The following is a 24331-nucleotide window of genomic DNA, read 5'->3' as shown; positions in this document are numbered from 1 at the left end:
GTTCAATGCTGACGGGGCTCAAGATTGACTCCGCCTCCCATCCTACCAAGATTGGTAAAAAGAGGAGCCAGATTGTTGGGGACAATTTGCAAATAAAGCTTCTACATTGAAACCTTCCCAGAGAGTGCTGTAAAGTGTTATGGGGTAGTATGTAAACCTAAATGTTATTGCTATCTAAGCATACAGGAAATACCACACAAAATGACTACTGTTAGAGGGTTGGACTGAGTGCATTTGACCAAAAATATAGTTAAAATAATTGAAGATATAGCTAGAATAACTGATAGTAATTTCTTTAAATTGTCTTTGCTTTATACCTCTATAAGAATTCTTCTGATTTTCAAGCTTTAATCTAAAATCAAAGTAGGCGTGAGTTCTGTCCACACTTCCATTTTTACAAAAATTTTGAGAAGAAATCTGGAATCAAAATGAAACAAACAGTCTTTAAACCATACTTGATGCATGCTTATTTGGAATAATTAATTAGAAATTGTTTAATTGGCTCACATTTATGAGAAAAAACACCATTACCTTTTTCTCATTAGACTGAAAACATTAACAGAACACAATGTCAAACTTACAGTTTTCTGTATTTTCTGAGTATCTTCATTGTTCCCATTGCTGTCACTGGATGAAGCCACACTCCTTAGGTGCTCATGTGATCCACTGCTGCCCAAACTTCCATAGCCACTAGAGCCACTATTATATATAGGCTAAAAATAGATATATATTGCAATAATGAAGGACACTGCTAGTCAGAAGCCTTATTTATTTATTTGCATTCCTCCTTTATTATTTTCATAAATAACTCAAGATGGAGAACATAGTCAACACACCTTCCCCCTCCTATTTTCTCACAACAATAACCCTGTGAGGTGGGTTCAGCACACAATAATGATATTTAAAAATGCCAAAAGCAGAATTCCATTTGCAAAATTAGCAATATTTTGAAGGTGCTAGTTACATAGTTCATGTATTTGTGTTTGTGTGTATAGGTAGACCTCAGCTTACATCCATTTGTTCAACAACTGTATAGTTACAGTGGTCCTAAAAATGGACTTATGACCAGTCCTCAAAGTTTTGACTATCACAGCTCCCCTGCAGTCACATGAATTCAATCTGGGTGGTCAGGTGCTTGGCTTGCAATCATCATGTTGCAGTGAGCTGTGTTATGTAATCGCCATTTGCAACTTTCCTTCCTGGCTTCCCACAAGCAAAGTAAATGTGGAAATCAGCAGAGAAGGTTGCACATCATGCCCATAAATCACTCCCATCACTTTTTCTGCTGAGGAGCCACATTAGAGAATGGGAGATCCTGGGGATCACCTCTAACTGCCTGTCACTTGCAGCATCACCCTATTTGTCCATAGTCTCTACCTTCCCCCCTGCTTCTTCCATAAGCCCATATGAGTCTTGGAGTTGTGATGTCAATAAGGAGTACTGAGAACATCATCACTATGTGATACGGTCATGTGACTTTATGCTTTACAAGTGCATTGCTTAGCGATGGCAATTCTGGTCCAAACTGCAGTTGTAACCCAAGATTATCTGCTTCTCACATGAGTGTTTGTATATCTGTGTATAAATATATAATAAATAAATATCATACTTGTACTAATAGCTTATGTATTTGTCCTGTAATTTCTTCAGTATTAGGATGTTGCATTTTTTCTTCTCTGTGTTGAGGTGCAAATACATCTTCATTCAAAGTGCTCCTAAAATCATTAATATATAATGACAAGTGTATTGCTTTCAGTTACATATAGTTTGTTTTTTTCCTATGGCATCTATACACATTTAAATCAAATATTGATCAAATATTCAGGCCTAAAGTCTCCAAACATGATTTTATTTATGTATTCTGAAGCAACTCTTGACAAGACTTGGAAGATCTGGGAGAATTGTAAGTTTTCTATAAACGTTTAGTATTCAACACATGCAATTTTTAATGCAGTTGTGAGCTCCCTGGTCATTAAATAAATAATTTATAAAATACGGATGCAAGTTGGTACCACTACCTTAATTTGACATTTTGACTTTCCAAAAAATATTCATGATTACTAAATGAACATAAAGTAGAATATCTAAGACTCCAAATTTAGTCATAAACTACCCATGTATCATATATCCCTGAAAAAAAGAAAGCTGAGAAACCTGGCACAGGACGACATCCAAACAATTATTTCAAAAGTGACCTACAGTTTGTGCAAAATGGTTAGACTTCATTGCAGAACAAACGAGCTTGTTCAATTACATAATTCAATTCCCAAAAGGAAATCATTAAAGCCTCTTTACATAGTAGTCACAGTGTAAAACATTGCTTTTCACGTAGCTCCTCCAGAATTAATGAAGTATATTCTTATCACTATTAACAGGAAAGAGAATTAGTGGTAGGCAGGTTTGGCTATAACACTGAATATATTGATTTGAAGAAATATTATATTGTATAACCAGTACCTGAATAAGCTACACTGGATACAGTCTGCAATGGCATCCATGATAGAAATATGGGCAAAACAGTTGCCAATCGTACAACTGACAACAGTTTTTCTAAAATAGACTAATCTGGACTAATTCCCACATCAAGGGAAGGGGATAAGGGGAACTCAATTATTTTTTACTGTCTTACCAATTTGGACCGGCCTTTCCTAGTACCAGCTTTTACATGTAGATGTAATATAGATTGGTACCACACCACAACATGAAAATAAATAAATAATCCCTTGCCTATAACTAGGGTTTTATTTTATTATTTATTGTTACTATCTTTTAAAAATTTAGGCAAGCTATATATGTAAATGGCTTTCTATCCAATCTGGCACTGAGAAGTCCACATCTGTTCCTACAGAAGAAAGAAGGGGGGGGGAATTATTCATTTATACAGAGGAGCTCTTTAATTGTATAATTAGATTTTGGTAAATTCTAATGTAAGGGGACCTCTTGCAAACAATTCATCTTATGAGTTGTTTTATTGATGCTAATTAATTACGTTCTAATTTCTTACGTTCTAACTTTGTGTCTTCCAATTATAAATGAAATCTTTCGACTCCAAGGATTGATGAAACTGGACCAGCTTGTATCCAGAGTTACGTATTCACCATTTCTAGTACAGAATCTGATTGGTGAATAATCAAATGGTTGTCCGCCATACTGAAGTACTGTAAAAAAAATTCATGCAAACTTTAATAATAAAGAAGTAGAGAAAATTGATCTTTTGAAAATCACTATAAAACTATGTAACTTGTAAATATTACAGGAGAAATGACTTGCTTGCGAACAGTTACTAACAGTTCGATGAAAAAAGCTTTGAAATTGAGTTTCAGCATGAATAATCTAATTTGTTTTTTGATCAGTGGAAGATGAAAAAAACTGCTAACACGAAAATGTAAAATTTACTTATTTTGTCTTTGCATTGCTGAAAATATTTACAAAGTATTTCTAAATTCAAGATTCTAAATTTTAGACTGGATCTAGACTTCGAATGGTCAGAAGGCTGTATTAAATTCAACATTTATAATATTTTAAAACAGGGCTTTTCAACCTTTTCACCCATTATATGGCAACATCCAAGTACCACCAGTTGCCTAGCAAGGTGTCTAAAACCTGACCCCCCCAAAAAAAGGAAAAAAGTGGTGAAGGTAGTCCTCGACTTACAGGTAGTTCTAGTTCGCTTAGTGACTGTTCGAAGTTAAAATGGCACTGGAAAAAGTGCCCCCCAGGCCACAGCAAACCAAGACACCTGCCTGCCCGCCTGGCAGCACTCTTCCTCCTGTCCGAGGTTTTCATTGTTGTGAGCATTTCTGTTGAGGATTGGCAGTGGGGGGTTGGGGGGGTATTTGGTTGTTATCCCGCGCCCTCTGCTGGGTAGTTGCAGCAGGTCACTTCACATGACACTGGGACACTCTGACCGTCATGAATATGAATCAGTTGCCAAGCATCTGAATGTAAATCACAAAACCCTGGAGATGCTGCAACATTCCAGCTGATCGGAGCTTCTTCTGGGCTCAGCAGAAGCACCAGGATCAGCACTGTGCTCCAGCTGGAGCCTGGCGCTGATCCTGGCGCTTCCACTGAGCCCTGACAGCCCTGCAGCTCCAGCCATCTCTCACTCAGGCTTGTGCAGTGCTGCCACTGGTTCAGCTCATTCCCCTCCCCCGCTACTTTTCTAGGATGGCTGCATACCACCTGCCAGGTGCCAATGTACCACAGGTGGTACCCATACCATTGGTTGAAAAGCCCTGTTTTAAATGGTCAAATATTTGAAATTTTCATAACTCTGAAACAGATTAGAGTGAGGCTATTGAAGAACTGAAGGTTACTGCAAGGATACAATTAACCACAATTAGATATTAATATACATATATGCTGTGGTGGGATTCAAATATGTGAACAACTGGTTCTCTGCATGGACGTTGCTTCCGGAAGTTCGTTCTGGACCTGGGCCTCCGAGGCCCAAAATGGACTTCCGGAAGCAGTGTTTCTGCATTTCCGGTGGTCCATTCTGGGCCATGCGAAAAAGGGCTAGGGCTTCAGCTGGTTCACCGAAGTCAACGAAAAATTAGCTACCGCTTCTCCCGAACCGGTGTGAACCAGCTGAATCCTACCACTGCATATGTTATTTTGCTAAAGCCATATTTGAAAATAAGGCTGTGTATGGCATTAAAATAAGTGCTTCATAAAGCACTGTTCTTCATAGTGTTAAAGCTGTCACATTCTCTGAACATCTGGCATATTGATTCATAGATACTCCTCTCTGTGAACATTTCTGTGTGGGTACAGAAGACATTTCCTTTGAGACTGTGGATAATCTCAAATCTTAATTCATACACATACACATCTCAATTTTGAATTCTTTATGTATCATGTTTTTTTGGTGTCATAATCAAGGTTTTATAACAGTGGGCCTAATTACTGCTTCATCTATTCTCTGTCACCTATAATGTGTGTTAATATAGACAAAATCCTGTGCACTCCCACAGAGAGGGCCTCCTCAGGGTGCCGTTGGTCAGGGAATGTCGACTGGCGGCCCCCAGTGGGAGAGCATTCTCTGTGGGCGCGCCTGCCCTCTGGAATCAGCTTCCTGTTGAGCTCCGGATGGTTCCCGACCTTCGCTCTTTTCGCCGCGACCTGAAGACTTGGCTATTTGAACTTGCCGGCCTGGACTGAGGGACTGGGATTTTAGATCTTAAATTTTAAAAATTTTAAATTTTAGAATGTGTTTTATTGTTTAGGGCTATTTGGTTTAATTTCATTTTAATTTTTGTATATTATGTGTTGTTCATAGTGTTTTAATTGCCCTGTACACCGCCCCGAGTCCCTTGGGAGAGGGGCGGTATATAAATCCAAACAAACAAACAAACAAACAAATAAATAAATAAAATGATAGCTTTGCTCAGATACTTGAATCTAAAAATAAACAAGACAGAAGAGAGTGGAGTGGAGAGAGTAATGAACCAAAATTTAATCAGAAGATCAATCATTTAAATATTTCTTAAAGCTCCATGAACGATCCTTAGGCTCCATTACATTCTTCAGTGATTGCTTCCCACCCTTCATGAAAAGCAAAAGTAGAAGAACGTACTTTTTTTGTGAATTGTTAGCATTAAAGGCCTGTCACTTGGATGAAGATGTAGTAAAACAGGAGTTCCAATTAAGTCCTGAGGTAAGTATCCCAACAGAGGAACAGCTCTTAAAGAAGAATTTGAATAAAAATAAAGCAGAACACATTTTATACATGCAATATATCAATTTAATTTCAATTGAAATAAAATGAAAATAGGTATATCTGGAATTTATGTCACACTTAAATTGGCAAAACAGTGGGAAAAATAGTATATCTATCTCTTTATAAAATTTATATAATACAGAAGGTTATAGAACTCAGGGAGCAGTATGAAATAGCCATGCTGTCCTTTAATCCAGGGGTCCCCAGCCTCTGGGCTGTGGCCCACTATCAGGCCGTGGCCTACTTGCAACTGAGCCGTGAGAGCAGCAGGCTGACATGCTGCACACGCACATGCTCAACTTGTGCAAGTTGCACTGCACACGGTGTTCCCTGCACACCAGCCCGCCGCTCACAAGGCTCAGTTCCACTCTCCCCTCCGCCGGGCTGCCAAGCCGCAATCGTTGGGGACCGCTGCTTTAATCTTTATAATGCAAGTTTTCATTTAGAACTTAATGACGAATTTCTGCTATTAGTAATGGAGAGAAAAGAGGAACGAAATCATTCTGAAAGAGGAATTATATTTCAGGTTTTATTTTACGCAGATCTTTCCTCTTCATAATCTGACAAAAGCCAACATAAATGAATGCATTGTTATAATATATGTATGTTACCTGTTTTCATTATTACTTTCATAAGTGCAGCAAAACATATATTAAAACATTAAACATGGTAGTTTTAGTTCACCTTTCATCTACTTCTTGGAATAAGCAACTTGGTGAATGGATGGTTGTAAAGATCCTTTTATTTGAAGGAATTCTAGGTGCTGAAAGAAAAATATATATAATTAATAGAAATTAAAAAATGAATGTAAACAGAATACACTAAAGAAACAGATAATTTTTGGAGTGTTCGTTCAACTTCTTCACATCTACTGGTACTAAAAGCAAGATGACCTATCAAATGGTGGGTCTAGTTTGTTTTAATTCTGTGGTGCTTTTGTATTTTAAATACAAATTTAAGACTAATCACTTAAGAGAAATAAACAAATTACAGTTATCTGAATTTATGACATTAAAATACTATTAAAACAAATATAATTAAAGCACTTAAATCCTTGAATTGAGTTATTTTATTGAGATTAGCTAAGCCTATTTTTACTGGATAGTATTTAGAATATTACAGGAAAGGATAAACAAAATCTTTATTTCCCAACACAAACAACAAAGAATATTCTACGCGGAAAATATTTCCCCTCTTTAAATCCACAAAGGTGGTGGACAGGAAGCGAATGAGCGACGGGTGGAAGAAAGCAGAGGATAGCAGAAAAACAGGCCTCTAGTTGGGTGTGGAGATGAATGGAACTGAGTTGTGTCTAGGACCAAAAGAGCCTCTGAGATAAGGCTAATGAGGGAATAGGTCTCTTTGTCAATCTTGACTGTACTGGCTTCATTATGGCATGCAGTTGTGGGGAGGGGAAGATGAGATTTTGGAAAGAGTCAGCAAGTATATTTTCATACATGCTGTTTAGTCAAGATTGCTATCAAATGTACACATGCTAGGAGCTTTCAGCATGGCTATTACACAGGAACAATTTATCAAAAAAAAGTCATAGTGATAACAATAAAAAGGCCTCCACCTCCCTCATCCTACCTAGAAACCCTGCTTTAAATGTCATGTTACTTGCTATTAAATGACTTATCTCATTGAAGATTTAACCTCTGAATGAAAATGCTGACTTAGAAGTCATCTATCACCTGGAGGAGAAACATTTCTCCCTTCAGATCTGTTTCCAAGGTTACTTAGACCTACAGTGGCATGGTAAGTGTCTATGGTGTAGGAATCTATGTTAATTCCATCTTGCTGACTCAATTTTCTATGCAACAGCTGACCAATTTATACTTATGTGCCTGGTTCACTTAGGATTGTTTTGTTCCATTGCTTATTAGGAAGCTGAGGGAAATTTTGAGAATCAAGCAGAGACTGAAACCCATTTGTAGTTAAATTCCACAGCACTGAAGGCAGTTAATAATCCTTCTTCATCTGCCTTACTCCAGATGTGTAGTCCTGCACTCTGGACATAAGTGTAGAATACTGATTATCTAGATCCATTTCAATCAGGTTCAGTTGGGATATGGGATAGAAACCGCTTTCCTTGTCTGGTGGATGAAATATGATAGTAATAAACTACATAAACTGGTATTTATTTATATTCTTAGACCTGTCAACTTCTATCAATACTATCTGCAAATGTTATGGACTGTCATGAGGGACTGGGCTTTGACAGTTTTACAGTATGACCGTTACAATCTTTCTTGCTAGATAATGCTAGAGGACTACTGTTCAATAGCTAAGCGACAGGACTGTGGGCTTATATGGAGCTCCATCTTTCTCCAATTTTATACAATTTCTGTATGAAACCATTTAAAGAAATCTTTACAATGAATGATATGCTTATGACATCAAAATATATTACTCCATACCATTTAATTTGAAGTCAAATTGACTGATACTAAAATTATCTACTCCATTATTGAGTAGATAAAAAATTAAATTCAGACTAGATAGAGCTTTCTTGATAAGTAGAAAACAGGCTCTAGGATTTGGGTTCAGTCTGTTCTGGATAAGGCTGTATTACTCTTGACAGGACAAATTTACCTCCAAATGGACCATAGTGGTGTACAATAAAGCAACCAAGCAACCAAATGATCATAACACAAAAACAAAATACAGGAATAGTCATTCCTAAAATTGTCAAAACTATTTTAACCAGAAAGTATACTAATAAAGAATAAATTGTCTAATACAGAGGAAACATGTTTCTCATATTGTTCTCAAACTAGGACACATACTCGCTTCAGAAACAATGCTCAGCTCCATTCTATTCACTTTTAGGAAAATAATGAGCTTTAGCCAGAACTTTTCAGAGTGAGTTAATTTAATAGTGGATGTAACTGTTTTTATTATAATTTAGCCAGATGCCACATGGGCAGATAAACTGTATATAAAGTATAAAAATGTAAACAAATAAATACAGTATGGAAATAATTCCAGCAATTCTATTCACTTATAAATCCAGTTGAAACCAATTAGCTCTATTTTCCAATAGGTACATAGATACTGTAACAGGAGGAATGGGAAAAATAGGAGGCATCATATATTACTATAATACTAATACCAATAATTTCACATTCAAGTAAACATGATTAGTAACAGAGGTTACTTTAAACTAATTATCTTCCGAGTCACCTTTTCTACAAAGTACAATGGCTTTTTACATGGAAACCTCTCTATGTTATCAATGATAGCCTCCTCAAAAGATGAGTGGTTTTTTGTAAAATACTATGTCCTTTTTTGCTTTGAAAAGAAAAAAAAATACAGTATTATTACCTTCATAACCAGAATGTACCTTTTCTGCAAGCAACACACAACAAAGCTGATCTTCCGCACCTTGTATTTTAATAAGGTATGGGGTCATACGAAATGGATGGTAGTGATTCTCATTTATATTCACTTTTCCTGCACTAAAAATTTGAAAAAAGCATAGTTCAGTTGTTATATTGTTAATATAGATGATTAAATATGGTATAGTTTTGGGGATTTTCACAAATGAATGTATTTTTTTTTTCTATTCAAATGGGGAAATTTCCTATTTTTTATTAAAATGTTTCATTCATGTCTTCTGAATAGTAATCAGTGACGATCAAAGGCAAGGATTGCTGCAGGGAAAAGTAGCAACTTTTTAATGAGAAAACACAAGGGCGTGCCTCAGTCCAAGTCCCCACAAAATACTGACTATTGGTTATCATAGTTTGCAATACCTGAAGCGGCAGAAGAAAGATTTTTCCTTCAGGAACTCTTGGTTAGCAGACTCTAGAAAAATATTTAAAAGATTTGATAAGCTACAAAACTCTGTGTTCCTTTGGTATTTATTCTGGTAAAACAGAATGTCAATGCTGAATTGCCAGCGGAACAATTGCTTGCACCAACCAGAGTGGAAAGCATGTTTTAGACAATGTGAAGAGATCACTGAAATGGTTATGCCAAGTCTTCAAAGTATCACCTGCCATTTCACACAACAAATTAGGCTGGAAGCTATAGTTGTGAAGTGCCTCTATAAATCATTTGCACAGCCCTTGTATGCATGTTTATGGTCCGTATTTCCCATCTATGAATTAGGCCCAAGGGAATGGAGTTCTGTATCCCACAGATAGAAAGATGATGGTCTTGGCCAGGGGTAGGCAACCTTGGCTCTTTTATGACACGTGGACTTCAACTCCCAGAATTCCTGAGCCAGGTCTTGGCAAGGCAAGTACAAACATACAAGATAAAACAAATTCAGTTACTAAAGAATCAATTAAATTTGAAAAAGAAATTATAATAAGCAAGTATCTCTTTTCAGATTAATAGCAATCACAGAGATTACTTGCAAATATCTGGCTGCTACAATGAACTTTAAAATCTACCAATGACATAATTATTTTTTATCTGTCAAAATGGACTCTATCATTTCAGTGTTAAATAAGGTATGACAAAGATTCTCTAGGCTTGCATATGCATGGCAAAAGAATAAAGAATAAATACTACAAGACAAAGTATTTTCAGTTTCACATTACAACTGATATATTCACATTTAACAAAAGGAAAGCAGGAAAATGTTCCCATATAGCATTGCTGTAGACATGAGTTCAATTCCCAATATTGTGAAAACTTTCCTCAATGGAGAAAATTTTGCAGATACAATAATTTTATAATTATCAGTTTTAAATTTATTATAGGTAGTCCCTGTCTTGCAATCACAATTGAGCCCAAAATTTTTGCTGCTAAATGAAACATTTTTAAAGTGAATTTTGCCCCATTTTATGACCTTTCTTGCCACAGCTAAGTGAATCACTATAGTTATTAAGTTAGTAACATGGTTGTTAAATGAATCTGACTTTGCGTGTCAGAAGTTCTCCAAAGGTGGTCACATGACGCCGGGACATTGCAACTGTCATAAATATGTGTCAGTTGCCAAGCATCCAAATTTTGTTCATGTGACCATGGGGATGCTGCAATGGTTGTAAGTGTGAAAAACAGTCATAAGTCACTTTTTTCAGTACTGTGTAATTTTAAACAGTCATTAAATGAACTGTTGTAAGTTGAGGACTCCCTGTATATCACTTGGGAAACTGAAATTGATTACTATTTCCAAATAATTCATAATTTAAGATTTTAAAAGTTTCCCTCTTAAACTCTGACAGGAGTATGCAAGAACAGCTTTTAACCATTTGGAGTTATTATGTGAAGAATTGCTTTAATCTGAAAAATTAAAGCTAACCACAAAACACATAACATTCTAAATAAGACAGCAGCCCCAACCTTTTTGGCTTTTTGGACCAGCGCAGGGCGGTGGTAACAGAGGAAATAGTTCTGCACAAGTGGTGGGATTGTGTGCCTGCCACTTGCACAAATGGGAGTTTCGTGCGTTTGCCTGCTTGTCTACCACTTGTATGGCCCGGTTCCCACTTGTGTGGCACTGGGTTGCAGCCCAGGGGTTGGGGACCCCTGAATTAAGAGACAAAGAACTAAGCTTTCTTTGGGCAAAGAAATTATTAACAAAAGCAACAGTTTCTTTCAGATCAAAGTTAATTCCTACTAATGGTATGGATAAGCCCATTTAATTCTTTGTTCCTGTGGAACTCATTTGGCACTACCTTCTTCTGGGATATTTTTCATCTCCTAATCTAGATTATAGCCCTGATATCCCTGTGATTTCACAGCCATGGCCCAACCCTGCTTGTCCACTACCCTTTGACAGGTGCTGTCACCAGCTGTCACTTCATTAAAAATACAGCAATGAAACAGTGATCAGAGTTTGCCAAGAGAAGTGGTTTCATTATAAGGAGAAAAAAATCATAAAAACTCAAAAGAGTATTTGTGAAAAGAACTACACAATTATGGCTCTATATTTTTCATGAGCCAACAAAATTTTAATTATTTTTTAAAGAAATATAAAAGTATAGATAAAACATATTAATGTAGGCACAATTGAAGAATTTAACTGACTTACCAACTCCATTGCAAATACTCCAAGATGGCAATCTATATGGTATAGTTGAGCTATAGAACACACTGACATCCTGAGGTGCCAGAAACTCCACAAATTTGGCATTTTTAAATAAATCTTTCTTACAACGGAGGATACAGGCAGCCTGATCAGAGATGTACAAAATTTTCCCAGTAGCCAAAGAAACAGCTACAGCAAACATATCCTAAAACATGATATATATTCAATGAAACACATTTTAGGTTGGCAAAATGAAAAGAAACACAAATGCTGTGAGCTACAAATATGCTAAACTAATGAGATATGGCAAAATTAACAATTTTTGGGTAACAAGAAAATGAATAAATGAATAAATGAATATATTATGGCTTACTTTTGACTCTTAATGGTATGCTTCAGATCAAGATGTATTCTGAATTAAGTTTGGATAGTTCAGATATCTGAATCAAATTAAGATCTCTTTTAGGGACATGTATCATGTTTACATTGGGCAAATCAAAATAATTGTACTTTTTCCAATAAATCATTTTAAATCAAATTATGGCATGCCTCAGTAATCAAAGAGGGCCAGCATTTTTTTTAAAAAAACCCAGAATCAAGCTCTCTACGAGGAACAACAAAATGGTTTTCTAAAAATCTATAAAACTCATATAAGACAGTTGCCTGAATTTGCATAAGTAATGGTGTGCATGTGCAAGCGTATGTATATATACGTATATATATGTTTTCGTACATGTTCATGGGTACATAGGTCTTGGCGTATTCGGGTCTTTTCCTGTGTAAGCCAAGCACCCAGGATGTTGCAGCACAGAACTCAGGATATCACTACACTAGAGCTCAGGATGTCATCACACAGCCCATTACCCAAGTCGTTACAACACAAAAGACTAATGGGCACACAGCCAACACCTCAGCCACACAGGATGTTACAAAACAGCCGACTAAGCTGCAAACAATAACTCCATCATCCAATCAGGATGAAACAACACAGCCAACCAACCCACTTACAGCAACAAAGCCAGCACCCCCACCAATATTTATAGAGAGACGGCAGCTCCGATCACGCTTTTGTTCTGTACCAGCCTGCTACCAGCCCTGCAGAAAAGGCAGGGACAACCCCTTTTACAAGAAGGCAAGAGGCTGGAATATGCCTGTCAAATTATTATTATTATTATTATTATTATTATTATTATTATTATTATTATTAATAATAATAATAATAATAATTTTATTTATATACCGCCCTTCTCCCGAAGGACTCAGGGTGGTGAACAGGGCAGACATATAAAAAATACAAAAATACAAAAGTTAAAAGAAAATTAAACATATGCCCGACTAAAAACAGTAAATACAGATATTAAAAATGACCATAAAAACCCAACCCATCCCCCATCAGGCCAGGCCGGCTTGTTCAAATAAGAGTGTCTTCAGATTGCGACGGAAGGAGCGAAGGTCGGGCGCCATCCGGAGCTCAACCGGCAACCGATTCCATAGCTCCAGGGCGCCCACAGAGAAGGACCTCCCCCTGGGGGCCACCAATTGACATTCTCTGATCGGTGGCACCCTGAGGAGGCCCTCTCTGTGGGAGCGCACAGGGCGGAGGGAAATTGATGCCGGCAGCAGGTGCTCCCTAAGGTACTCCGGACCCATGCCATGTAGGGCCTTAAACACCATTACCAGTACAAAAACAAACAAGACACGAACCAAGAAACAGGAGCTTTAAGAAACAGGAACTATCCAAGCGGTTGCCTTCAGCAAACCAGCCCTCCCACACATTCCCCTTATATAGAGTTCAGGGCGTGGCTTCTCTCTGCCTCCTTCCGAGGAGCCCCATTGCCTTCCTCTGTTTACTCCGAATTGACTGCCTCCTGCGTCAGGCGAACAGGGCCAGCTGTGGGTCATCTTCATCCACGCTGTCAGGCTCACACAGCTGGGTCTCCGTGGTGACCAAGTGGGAGGGGCCTGGCTGAGGGCTCTCATCAGCAAGATGTTCAACCCCCTCAGCAAGGTCAACACCCCCCCTCCTCCTCTGAGTCGTCCGACCCAACTGCCGAACCCACAGGCTGACCCTGAATCACAACAGCTTTGCTCGCACAAGCACAAAATAGTAAGTGAAACGAATAAGCCATGTGTGTGTGTGTCTCTCTCTCTCTGTGCGTGTGTGCACGCACATATATACATACACATACACACACACATGGCTTATTCGTTTCACTTACTATTTTATTCAGCCTCCTCTCTCTTCTCCCTCCCAGAAAGCAGCATACATGGATTGTCTCCCTCACTATAATTTTATGGATGGAGTCACTGAAGCAGTAGGTGTGAGCTTAAATGGACTCCAGAAGATGGTAGAGGACAGGAAGGCCTGGAGGAATGTTGTCCATAGGGTCGCGATGGGTCGGACACGACTTCGCAGCTAACAACAACAATTAAAAGATTAAGTAACAAACATTGTATTCACTCAGTGAACATAAGGTTCACTATCAGTGGGAATCAGCATCTCCCTGGTTTAAGTCCAGAATCTCAATGGCTTTCCTTTATGCGAGGGATGTTAGTACTAGATACAGAAATAATTTAAATACTATAGATCATGGGTGTCAAACTCGCCGTGTCACGTGACATGTCACAACATATCGTGACTGTTTTTGCATTCCTGGAGCTGGGGTGGGCGTGGCCTCTGCATGATGCAACCGGCCTTCGGGCCAGCAGTTTGACACTCCTGCTATAGATGCTTTAAACTATTAAAAAGAACTGCTAAGATTCCTTATTTGAGTTGAAGAAGATCATTTGCATATTTGTTGTGGTGGGAATACTTACTGCATTCTTCATGGTGTACTTTGCAGTAATGTTTTTAACATCTTCCATAGTACAGGATAATATATCAAGATCATAGAGACAGCTTTCATTAATCATTGTCAACTGGTAATATTCTTCATTGGCTGCAGAAAAAAACAATGTGTACAATTCAAGCAGCTTTTTAAATACACTTTTATAAGGGTACACAATTTTTACTTTGGCTGATATTTAATTGTATTTTTAAATGAACAAATTTTCTGAGCTTAATATACTGATTCAGCTAGAAGTATACTTCTTAATTAATTTATTAATTATGAACTCTGAGTCAGTGTTTGGGATTTTTTGTTTTTGAAATGCTAAATTTTATAGCAATTTTGCTTTAACCGATGCTCCTTAATCATTTCATCAATCTTCCTCATGAGAAACTTATTGGTTGCTTATTGGACATAGATTTTCTACACTGATCACACAATTCAGCTGCTCCTGGTATCTCTATAGTTTTGGCCCAGCAACATATAGTATTTGTCTTAACAGTTATCACTTTAAAACAACCTGGATTTGGTGATGAATTTCAGTTGAAGTGACTCCTTCAGCAGTCTAAAATTTAATCATGGCATGTTGCTTCCATTTTATGAATAGCAACTCAATCTTTTTCTACATCAACTCCCACAAACTGAAGTGAAAGAAAAGATACTAAAGAATACAGTATATCAGAGCTTCTCAAAAGCCAATACTGCCATCTGTTGGTAATCTATTATAGTTTTGGAATGCAAACTTCATATATTAAGTTCAGGAAAATAGCTAAATTGGAAAAAATAGCTAATTAATGTAAATCTACCTTGGAGTTAAATTCATTTTAATAGAATCCATATCAATCTTGTATATATCCTATTTTATTCCATTAATCAAGTAGTACTGTGAAATACACATTGAAATTCTTGGCATTACTTTCATGTGACAGCTGTCAGTTTGTATGTGTCTGTATTATACATATGTGTGTGAGACAGTGAGGAAGAATAGGTTAATATGAACTTTTATCATATAATTTTATTCAATAGTGTATATTTATATGAACTGTAGTTCACGGCCTCTTTTATTATAGCCTCTCTTCCTGTTGTAGCTTCTGCATATTGTTTTAATTTCTGAAATACGAATATGAGTAGTTAATATAGTTACCTTTAATTTGCTTAATGCTCCTAAGTGCATATTTCAACGTTGCCAGGATACTTGATTTGCCTTTGATCTTTTTATAAGGAGGAAGATATCCTTTTAGATCTTGCAAAGTTTTTATCAACTCCTTCCGTGTTTTAGATTTAGAAGAATGTTCACTTCTAGACATTGTAAATGAAAATAATTCAAGTTTAATGTAATTTTTAAGGTTTATTGAAGTATTTATAAGTATTTATTTATGCTTATATGTATTTTATTTTTACAATATATAGTTCTTCAATAATGACTCTCAAAAATATGAAATATACTAATTCATCATTTATGTCTTCTAAGTTTATGTTCTAGGTTTTTTATGATTAGGCTAATTACTTTCTTGCTGCAAGAATAATGTACTCATTAAGTTAGAAAGTCAGTAAAAAAGCCTATACTGAATCCTGCAATTAATTCAGCATAGCAGGGAAAACTGAATTCTATCATTGAACAGTAGTAAGTGCTGCATATTTAAAAAAGATTACCGTAGTCTGATTGTCCAGTACATCATTTTTTGGAATATAAAAAGAAGTGCATACTTAATCACAGCTAAAGGATTATGATAAAAATTGGCAGGCTCTTTAAAGCAAATTCTTCCATTTTTAATCACAATTAAAAATTAAATTGGCACCATTATTAATCCTTGTTCATTTTAAGGTCAGACATAATTTTAAAAATGTAAGTTAGTTTTGATGAGAATAGTGAAAGGCTGGAGAAATTGTGCTATTCTACATCCTTGCCTTGTTGTGAAATAAGCAGACACTTAAGCACCGGTGTGAAAACTGCACAAATGAAATTCATCCATCATCATAATCTAAGTTAATATCCTGAAATGAAGTACTTTAGGATTTAAATAAATATATTCTGTGTTTGTCTCAATATGAGCATTTAGTTACGGAACATCCACAATTATACCAATTCAAATTACATATAACCATTGCTACACATATTCACATCATCAAGACAATTATTTGGGATCAGAATAATACCTTTTATAGTAATCAAAAGATTCCATAATTATAGCTGTTTCTTTAACATTTTCTTCACCCTCATTGCTGTGGGAATCATTTCCATTGGTATCATTTGTACTCATTTCCCCACTCATCTCAATATCTTCCTGAAGAATATCCCAATTTTGTTCATTCTCCATTTGAATATCCATGGTTTCTACTATAATTTTATCATTTGCTGTTTTCAAATAGTTGCTCATTCTAAACAATTTTAATGCCAATAAGTGCTACATAAATGCCAAAGAATCCAAGGTTTTTCAGAGCAAAGAATATTTGGACTTAGGAAATCAGTTGTGCAATACTACAGTAATGTTTTCCATTCCATATCCACACGACAATGTTTTCCAGTGTTCAAACTTGAAATATTATTTTAGAAACCTAAGGAAAGAAAAAACCCCAAACAAAACAGTTTGTTTTTGTTTCCTATATTCTTATTTATCTTGTCTGTCTAGTAACAATAGCATTGAAACAAATAATTTTATAGTAATTCAACAGCTGGCATTATTAGTGAATGAATCCAAATGAATCACAATCCTCTCTACAGTGGGTCACAGAAAAAAGTCACATTTTATTTCTCACATTTACTGTAGAATCTTTGTGAGAGAGTGTCACTACAAGAAATGAAAGAAAAAGATATCTCTATGGGTTTAAAATTCACACATGTATATTAAAGAACAAGCTACAGTTAATTGTGATAGCATGTTTAATAATGCTTCCCTTTCAACTATTTCTGTAATAGCAAGAAATTTAGTAGTTATTCTTTTTGTTAGTGAACTACAGTAGTTTGCAATTGTTGGATAAGAAAAGTGTCAGGAAAGATGTCTTTCTTGCTGGAAATATATGAAAAATAAGGAGTGGCCCTTCCAGCTATTTGGGATGGAAAGAGTTACCATTGTTGTAACTCAAGTTTATAGATTTTTTTTAAGTGCCAATCATCTCATCTAGAGGCAACTCTGGGCACCTTACAAACATTAAAGTTGAGACATTAAACTAATAAAACAATAAACAATAACAATATTAAGAACAATTAAAAGATGGGGAGGAGGGTAGCAAGAAATATACGGGCAGATGGGGTCTTAAACGAATAGCCACCTCAGAATGATGCACCCCTGTTGGGGCCCCAAGTAACTGGCAGAGCCATTTTTTCAGAACCTTACTGGGGTGCCGATCTTACCTCTGGGAGTACGATGCTCCAAAGGGCAAAAGCCACAGCAAAAAAAGGCTCTTGTCCTGGACTCCACCAGCTGAATTTTCTTGACTAATGGGGTCTGCAGCATGTCCCTTTTACTGGTACGGATTGGGGTGAGATGGTTCGTGAGATGGTTCGTCAGATAATCTGGACCCATGCCATAAAGGGCTTTAAAGGTGATAAGCAACACCCTGAATTGCATCCAGAAGCAAATGAACAGTGATGTAACATGGCCCACCCTAGGTACAGCAAGAACTGCCTATGCCACCACATTCTACACCACTTGTAGCTTCCAAAGACTATTCATGCACCAGTTATAGCTTCCAAATACTCTTCAAGAGTAGCCCCATGTAGAGTAGGGCTCAATATTAGTGCCTCACTTCTAATATTAGTGAATATTAGAAGTGAGCGGTATAGAGTTTGTTAGCTTCTAGCATGTACAAATATATATCAGTTTCTTAACAGGCTAATAACCTGCTTTTCCACACTGGTTTTGAAGCTAATGTTTTAGCAAGCCCAGTACCGGTCCGCGGCATGCCAGAAACCAGTCCGTGCAAGCAAGTGAAGCCCCATCCACAGGATGCAGGCAGCACACAAAACCACACAACCTCCAGTCCACGAAAAAAACCTCTCCACAGAACTGGTCCCTGGTACCCAAAAGGTTGGGGACCTCGGATGTAGACTAAAATGAATTGCATCACTGTGTAGATAAGATCTGCACCTATCATAATCAATATATAGAAGAATAAAGTGACAGGGTCCTGTATCAGTATATTTATCAATTTCATGTAGCTGCCTATCTCACTGAAGGTGACACTGGGCAGTGCACAACAAATGTATAGATTTATGTGTGTATAGACAAACAAATGGATGGATTTTTCTGCTCACTAATCTAATGTCTATCAGTGAGCTGCAAAATATCAGATTCATCTATATATCTAATGGGACGCTTACTTGTTTTCTAAGAAGTGCTGCCACAAACTAAAGACCAAAGACAATTGTAAGCCAGGTGAACTGAACTTATGTCATGTTGCTAGATATAGTGGTTTAACTTTTTCTCGTTTGATTTTCCAACTAACCATTCTACCTCCAGCTGTTTGGTTGAAAACGTAATAAGATGGTTAAAGTCTAATATTTTACTCATTTATTGGTCACACATTTATGCTACAGCATCATAAAATATATAACAACCCACTAAAAATGTTCCAGTAATAACTGGTTCCTCTGAAAGCATAAAAAAATTAAAAACAAGAGGTATGTAAACAAAAATAGGAACATTACCTTATGTTGTGTCTTCCCTGAATAAAATTTGTAAAAGTTATGCTATGAAACTACTTAATTTCATATTCAATTTATAATCATGGTCACTAAACATCAAGAGTTGCTTGCATAATCAGCTGTAATAATTTTAATTTCAGCTACATTAGCCTGGGTGTGGTAGAATTGTTAGACTAGTCTACTAACTACTGAAGCTCTCTCTCTCTCTCTCTCTCTCTCTCTCTCTCTCTCTCTCTCTTTCTCCAAACTGTCTCATAGATTTGCAGAGGTGTCACACACATCCAATTCATCCCCATACATGAAGCTTGTGGAACCTGCAAGTGTAACATCTCTTTTGTCATTTTGATCCTCTGGATATCTTTGCAGGGTTGCTTTGGGGTAAAAACTGGAGTCAGCTCCCAAAGAGAAATAATGAATCACCATTCACTCATTAAAGAAAGATTTCACTGTACCAATTAATTAGTTTTAAGTTAGAAAAGACATTCATGACTGAAAATGTAAATGCAACACATATCCAAACAACTATTCTATTCTCACTCTCTTCTACTGACCTAATTTTTCTTCCTAGCATTTAATGCTCAAACAGCACCTTGCTAGCCTCCAAAATCTATCTGCGAGTTCGCCTACACCAAATGCATTCAGTACAGACAGTGTTATGACAATTTAATTTAAGCACCACACATCAATTAGGTCAGTGACCCAGTTGAGTAGATGCCTGAGAAGAATCCACTTGGTTGCCTCAAGTGACCGACACAATCTTGTGTACGTCTAGCCAAATCCCATTGAATTCAATGCTACATATCTCCAGTTAGCGTTAAACACATATCTTACACCCAATAAAACAACAACTGCTCCTTGGTGGAGCAGTGGGCTAATGCCTCCTTAAGTAACACCAGCTGCCTGCAATTAGTGCAGGTTCGCATCCCACCAGGCTCAAGGTTGACTCAGCCTTCCATCCTTCCGAGGTAGGTAAAATGAGGACCCAGATTGTTGGGGGCAATAAGCTGACTTTGTAATAATGCCGCTTGGGGTATGTGTGTGAAAGCCCTAATAAGCAGGCATATACATAGAATGAAGGCTACTGCTAAGCTTGTAAGCCGCCCTGAGTCTTCGGAGAAGGGCGGGATATAAATGGAATTAAAATAAATAAAAATAAATAAAACCATCTAAGATATTCCAACAGAGAGGATAATAGCGTTGGCATCTGTAGATTGCATAAAAACCACAGGCTCTTCCAATCAGTTGGGTGCTCCGATTTCCGCCACCCTAACCTTTCTCTTTGCTTTCATCCCTTCCACGACTCACTTTGTTTTGTTTCATACACTAGTGCAGGGGTCGGCAACCTCGGCTCTTTTATGACTCGTGGACTTCAACTCCCAGAATTCCTGAGCCAGCATAGCTGGCTCAGGAATTCTGGGAGTTGAAGTCCACGAGTCATAAAAGAGCCGAGGTTGCCGACCCCTGCACTAGTTTTTAAACCCATCGTAACTTTCTTCTCCTAGGCATAAAGAATAAAGATCCTCCGCCGCCGATCACCCAATCAAACCGGGCACCCGCCCACCCCTCTCGGCCCCATCGCTCCCCAAGGACCTTGAGCCTTCAGCCGTTCACCCTCGGCTACGCTTCTTCCCGTCTCTCGATTTTCGCGGAAGGAGGGAAGTCCGGTCCGGGCTGGCCCGCTTCTCTCCCTGCTCTGATCATCCCTTCACCTACTTCCAATATCGGCGCTGACCGGGCGGCGGAGACTGCAGGTTGTACCACTTAAAACTGCCGATTTCTGAGTCTCGCCTCAGCGGAGAGACATACACGGGGGAAGAGGAGGAGAAAGAAGAAAAAGGGGGGGCAGAAACAGAGGAGCAGCCGCTATTCTGCTTCGCCCCTACTGGCCCTGCCTCTACCAGCGCCCCCTTTCGGCGACCGCCCTCCGCCTGCCCTCCTTTCAGGCAGCGCCGAGCTTGGGTTTCATCCTTTTCAGAAACGTGACCCGATTTGAGAAACCAGCTCGGCAGGCGGCGATTGGCTAAAGGAAAAGTTTAACTATCCAAAGAATGGGCGGGCGCACCTCTGCCATGGCCGCTATTGGCCGCGCCGGGAGTCAGTCCCGCGGTATAATCTTCACGTGTAGTTCCCTGTTTCTTTCGGGGGGAAAAGCGGCGGAGCCCTTTAGCTCGCTTTCTTTGGCAGATGGTTTTGCCTTCGCTTGACAGTTCGAATCTTCTCCCGTTACTTGAGGGAAAGTTGCACCCGAAGAATATAGGTTGTCGGAACGCCATTTGGGGAAAAAGTATTGTGACTGGAATGGGTGGGTTTCCCACGACACGCTTTATCCGTATTCACCCAATTCGCGTGACACGATAAGATAAACCCGGGCATGAAGTTCACGTAACGCTAAACTAAGCCTGCGAAATTGGCTCTGGTAGCGCGTTCGTGAGGGGAAGAATTGATTTTCCTTCTCTCATGTCACCCAATGAAAGGATAAATATTTGGTGTTTTGTTTTAATCTGCGTAAATTAGGGCGATTGCCTAATTGCTAGGGAAGTACTCTCAGGTTACTGCTGCTTTTTCTGATAGAAGCAGAAGTTCTTTCAGACCACAATACTGTGCGTTTGATCACTTGATGTTTTAATTAACAGTGTGGAAATGACTGACTGTTGATTTTCTTGAATTACGTATGTAGCCTACATTTCTGGGGTGTTCAGTGGTGTCCTGTCCAAATCATAATCTGCTCTAACCTTGTTTAGCTTTCTGAGATCAGAAAATATCAGCTAATTTGCTATGATGTGTCCTATGCCTAATAGGGGGAAAATTGTAAAAAAAAAATGAGATACTGCAGTACAGTTTTGTGGCATTTTGCCAGCTGCCACCAGCTATTTTGTATTGGTTCAGTATATTGGATGTTTTTTTTTAAAAAGAAACATTTGAAGGGCTGGTATCAACTTTTCCGACTAACACATTTTATTCAAAAGCATAAGCTTTCATGAGCTGCAGTTCACTTCAGATGCATACATGTGGTTACATTAATTGAAGGATTTAAATTGAGGTGAGGCAAGAGGGAGAAAGAGGCACAGGCTGGCTGTGCAGATATGAGCGAAATAGTTATAACGTACAGTTATATGAGAAAGATCACAGGTATTTTAACAATTAAAATTGTAATGTATTAAAATCCGTTGTTTGTTGAGACTTGAAATTGCCTGAAAGCTTTTCACATATGCGAATTCAGCAACTTATTACTTAATGATGAAGTTAGTCCCATTTTTCCAAAGCAGCCACTTTAAGGCCTGCTCTAGATTGTTCTGAGAAGTTGAAATGCTCTTATACTATTTTATCCTTGTTTTGATGGGTGGCTGTGCACACAATTAAACACAGTGTAAGAGAGAGCAAAATGAGGAATAAATTATTCTTTCTGATAAGTCCATTTTGAGTCTTTACTGATTCCAAACCTTCCTTTTTGTATTTTATGTCAAGACACAAAAAGGAGAAAAGAGAATTGTTTACCATATCTTATTGTAAACTGATGTACAACACCATTAATGTTAAAATGTTAGGGCAAAATACAAAATACAAAGAACCTGTTGCTTCTTTCCAAAACCCTTTGTTTCTTTCACATTTTTGCTTCCACTTATGGATGGAATTTATTCTCAGCAAATCAGGAAGAAATACTTGACCTCTTTAAATAATTTGTTTTGATTTTTAAGAAAAGGTGAAAAAATATTCTAACAAACTTATCTTTAGGAATATGTATTTGTAAAACATTTCTACAACTATTTTTAAAATTGATGGTTTTTTGCACAGTGTTAAGGAAGAAGAGTATAACATTAAATGGTGCCTGAGTAAGAACAATTTATACAGAATATTCCTAAAAGGTTCAGAAAACCAGTGTTTTAACTGCTTCAGTAAATATTTTTGTGGAGCTCTTTTTTAATTCTACTATCATTAAAAAAACTAATTATATGTTTACTTTTCTCTTTTCTGCCATATGAATCTTTAGGAGTAATCTAGTAATCTAGGATAGTTGGGTGTAGTTTCTGGACTTGCTGGCACCTCGGTTATGCAAAAGTTGTAATGTGATGACTCTCCGTGCCATGTAATTTTGCTTTGTATTTTTGTTGATGTTACCATGTCAGCTTTATCCAGAAATTCATTTTCCTTTGGAAATAATGATAAAGACATGGATATTGCCAGGAGTATAATCTGGATGTCTACAAGAGATGCAAACTTTAATTATCTAAATACTTCCTTTACTAATTAAATTAAAGGAAGTTGGTGTCATGAAGTTGCATATGTGTACATATATTTACTTGTATAGTAAGTTACCGCCCAGCTAGATAATCTACAGAAGTAATCAACAGAGGCCCTTTATAAGAAAAATTCTTGAATCCTGAAGCAGTCCCAATTCCTTTTTAAGTTTTTTTTGATTAAAAACAAGAAATAATTCATGGCATTTTCTTTTGCTTGTTCCATCTACAGTTCTATTAACTACATCACCCTTTAACTACTGTAATTTGCAAGTTTTTAAAACCTGGATGTACTTCACTTTAATAGCTAGCATAAGCAACAAATATGAGGGAATGATGTGAGCTGTAATAAAAATGTAACATCATCAGTGCTAATAAGTAGTGCGGTTTGCTGTCATGGAATCAATATAGCACAAAAGCCAACAAAACCCTTCAAACCACCCTAAGTAAACAAAAAAACCCAGCAGCCCCAGAATAAAAAACAGAAGTCATCTACAATATACAACAACCACTACATAGGACAAACAGGCAGAAGACTGGCAGAACACATCCATGAACATCAACTAGCAGAAGATATGATGAAAACTCTAATTTCACAACATGGACAGACTTGACCATAGTTTCAACTGGGAAACTGACCATACGAGACCAAGCCAAGTCCAAAAATACTAGGAAATTTCTAGAAACCTGGCACTCTGACAAATTAACCACCAATAGACATATAGACAATATCTACATACTATGCAAAAGAGACAATAAATCAGAAGGGAATAAAAAGACCAAAACACCTTCCCACCAGCAATCAGCACCCAGATGAGCACAGATTATCATCAGACCAACAATCAAATAAACAAGAATCAAGGAACTGCCAACAAACCAACAGTAAACAGCTCAGCCAAGGAACGTATAAGA

General features: G+C 37.5%; 1 protein-coding gene across 1 annotated transcript in view; it reads right to left on the bottom strand.

The window, feature by feature from the left end:
- Window positions 1–18125, bottom strand: part of LOC310640751 (period circadian protein homolog 2-like) — a 30470-nt gene extending 12345 nt beyond the window's left edge. Inside the window, exons 1-13 of the mRNA XM_083363269.1 lie at window positions 17892–18125; window positions 16697–17095; window positions 15684–15838; window positions 14529–14650; window positions 11715–11916; window positions 9484–9535; window positions 9053–9186; window positions 6410–6488; window positions 5582–5688; window positions 3005–3158; window positions 1610–1715; window positions 582–713; window positions 318–417 (exon numbers count right to left, since the gene is read on the bottom strand). Coding sequence (XP_083219395.1) covers window positions 318–417; window positions 582–713; window positions 1610–1715; window positions 3005–3158; window positions 5582–5688; window positions 6410–6488; window positions 9053–9186; window positions 9484–9535; window positions 11715–11916; window positions 14529–14650; window positions 15684–15838; window positions 16697–16917 — 1564 coding nt within the window. The 5' untranslated portion in view covers window positions 16918–17095; window positions 17892–18125. The remainder of the gene's footprint in view (window positions 1–317; window positions 418–581; window positions 714–1609; window positions 1716–3004; window positions 3159–5581; window positions 5689–6409; window positions 6489–9052; window positions 9187–9483; window positions 9536–11714; window positions 11917–14528; window positions 14651–15683; window positions 15839–16696; window positions 17096–17891) is intronic.
- Between the last annotated feature and the right edge of the window lie 6206 nt (window positions 18126–24331).

The sequence above is a fragment of the Vipera ursinii genome (assembly GCF_947247035.1).
Source record: "Vipera ursinii genome assembly, chromosome: 5".
Classification (NCBI taxonomy): Eukaryota; Metazoa; Chordata; class Lepidosauria; order Squamata; family Viperidae; genus Vipera; species Vipera ursinii.
This window is presented reverse-complemented; position numbering and strand designations above follow the sequence as displayed.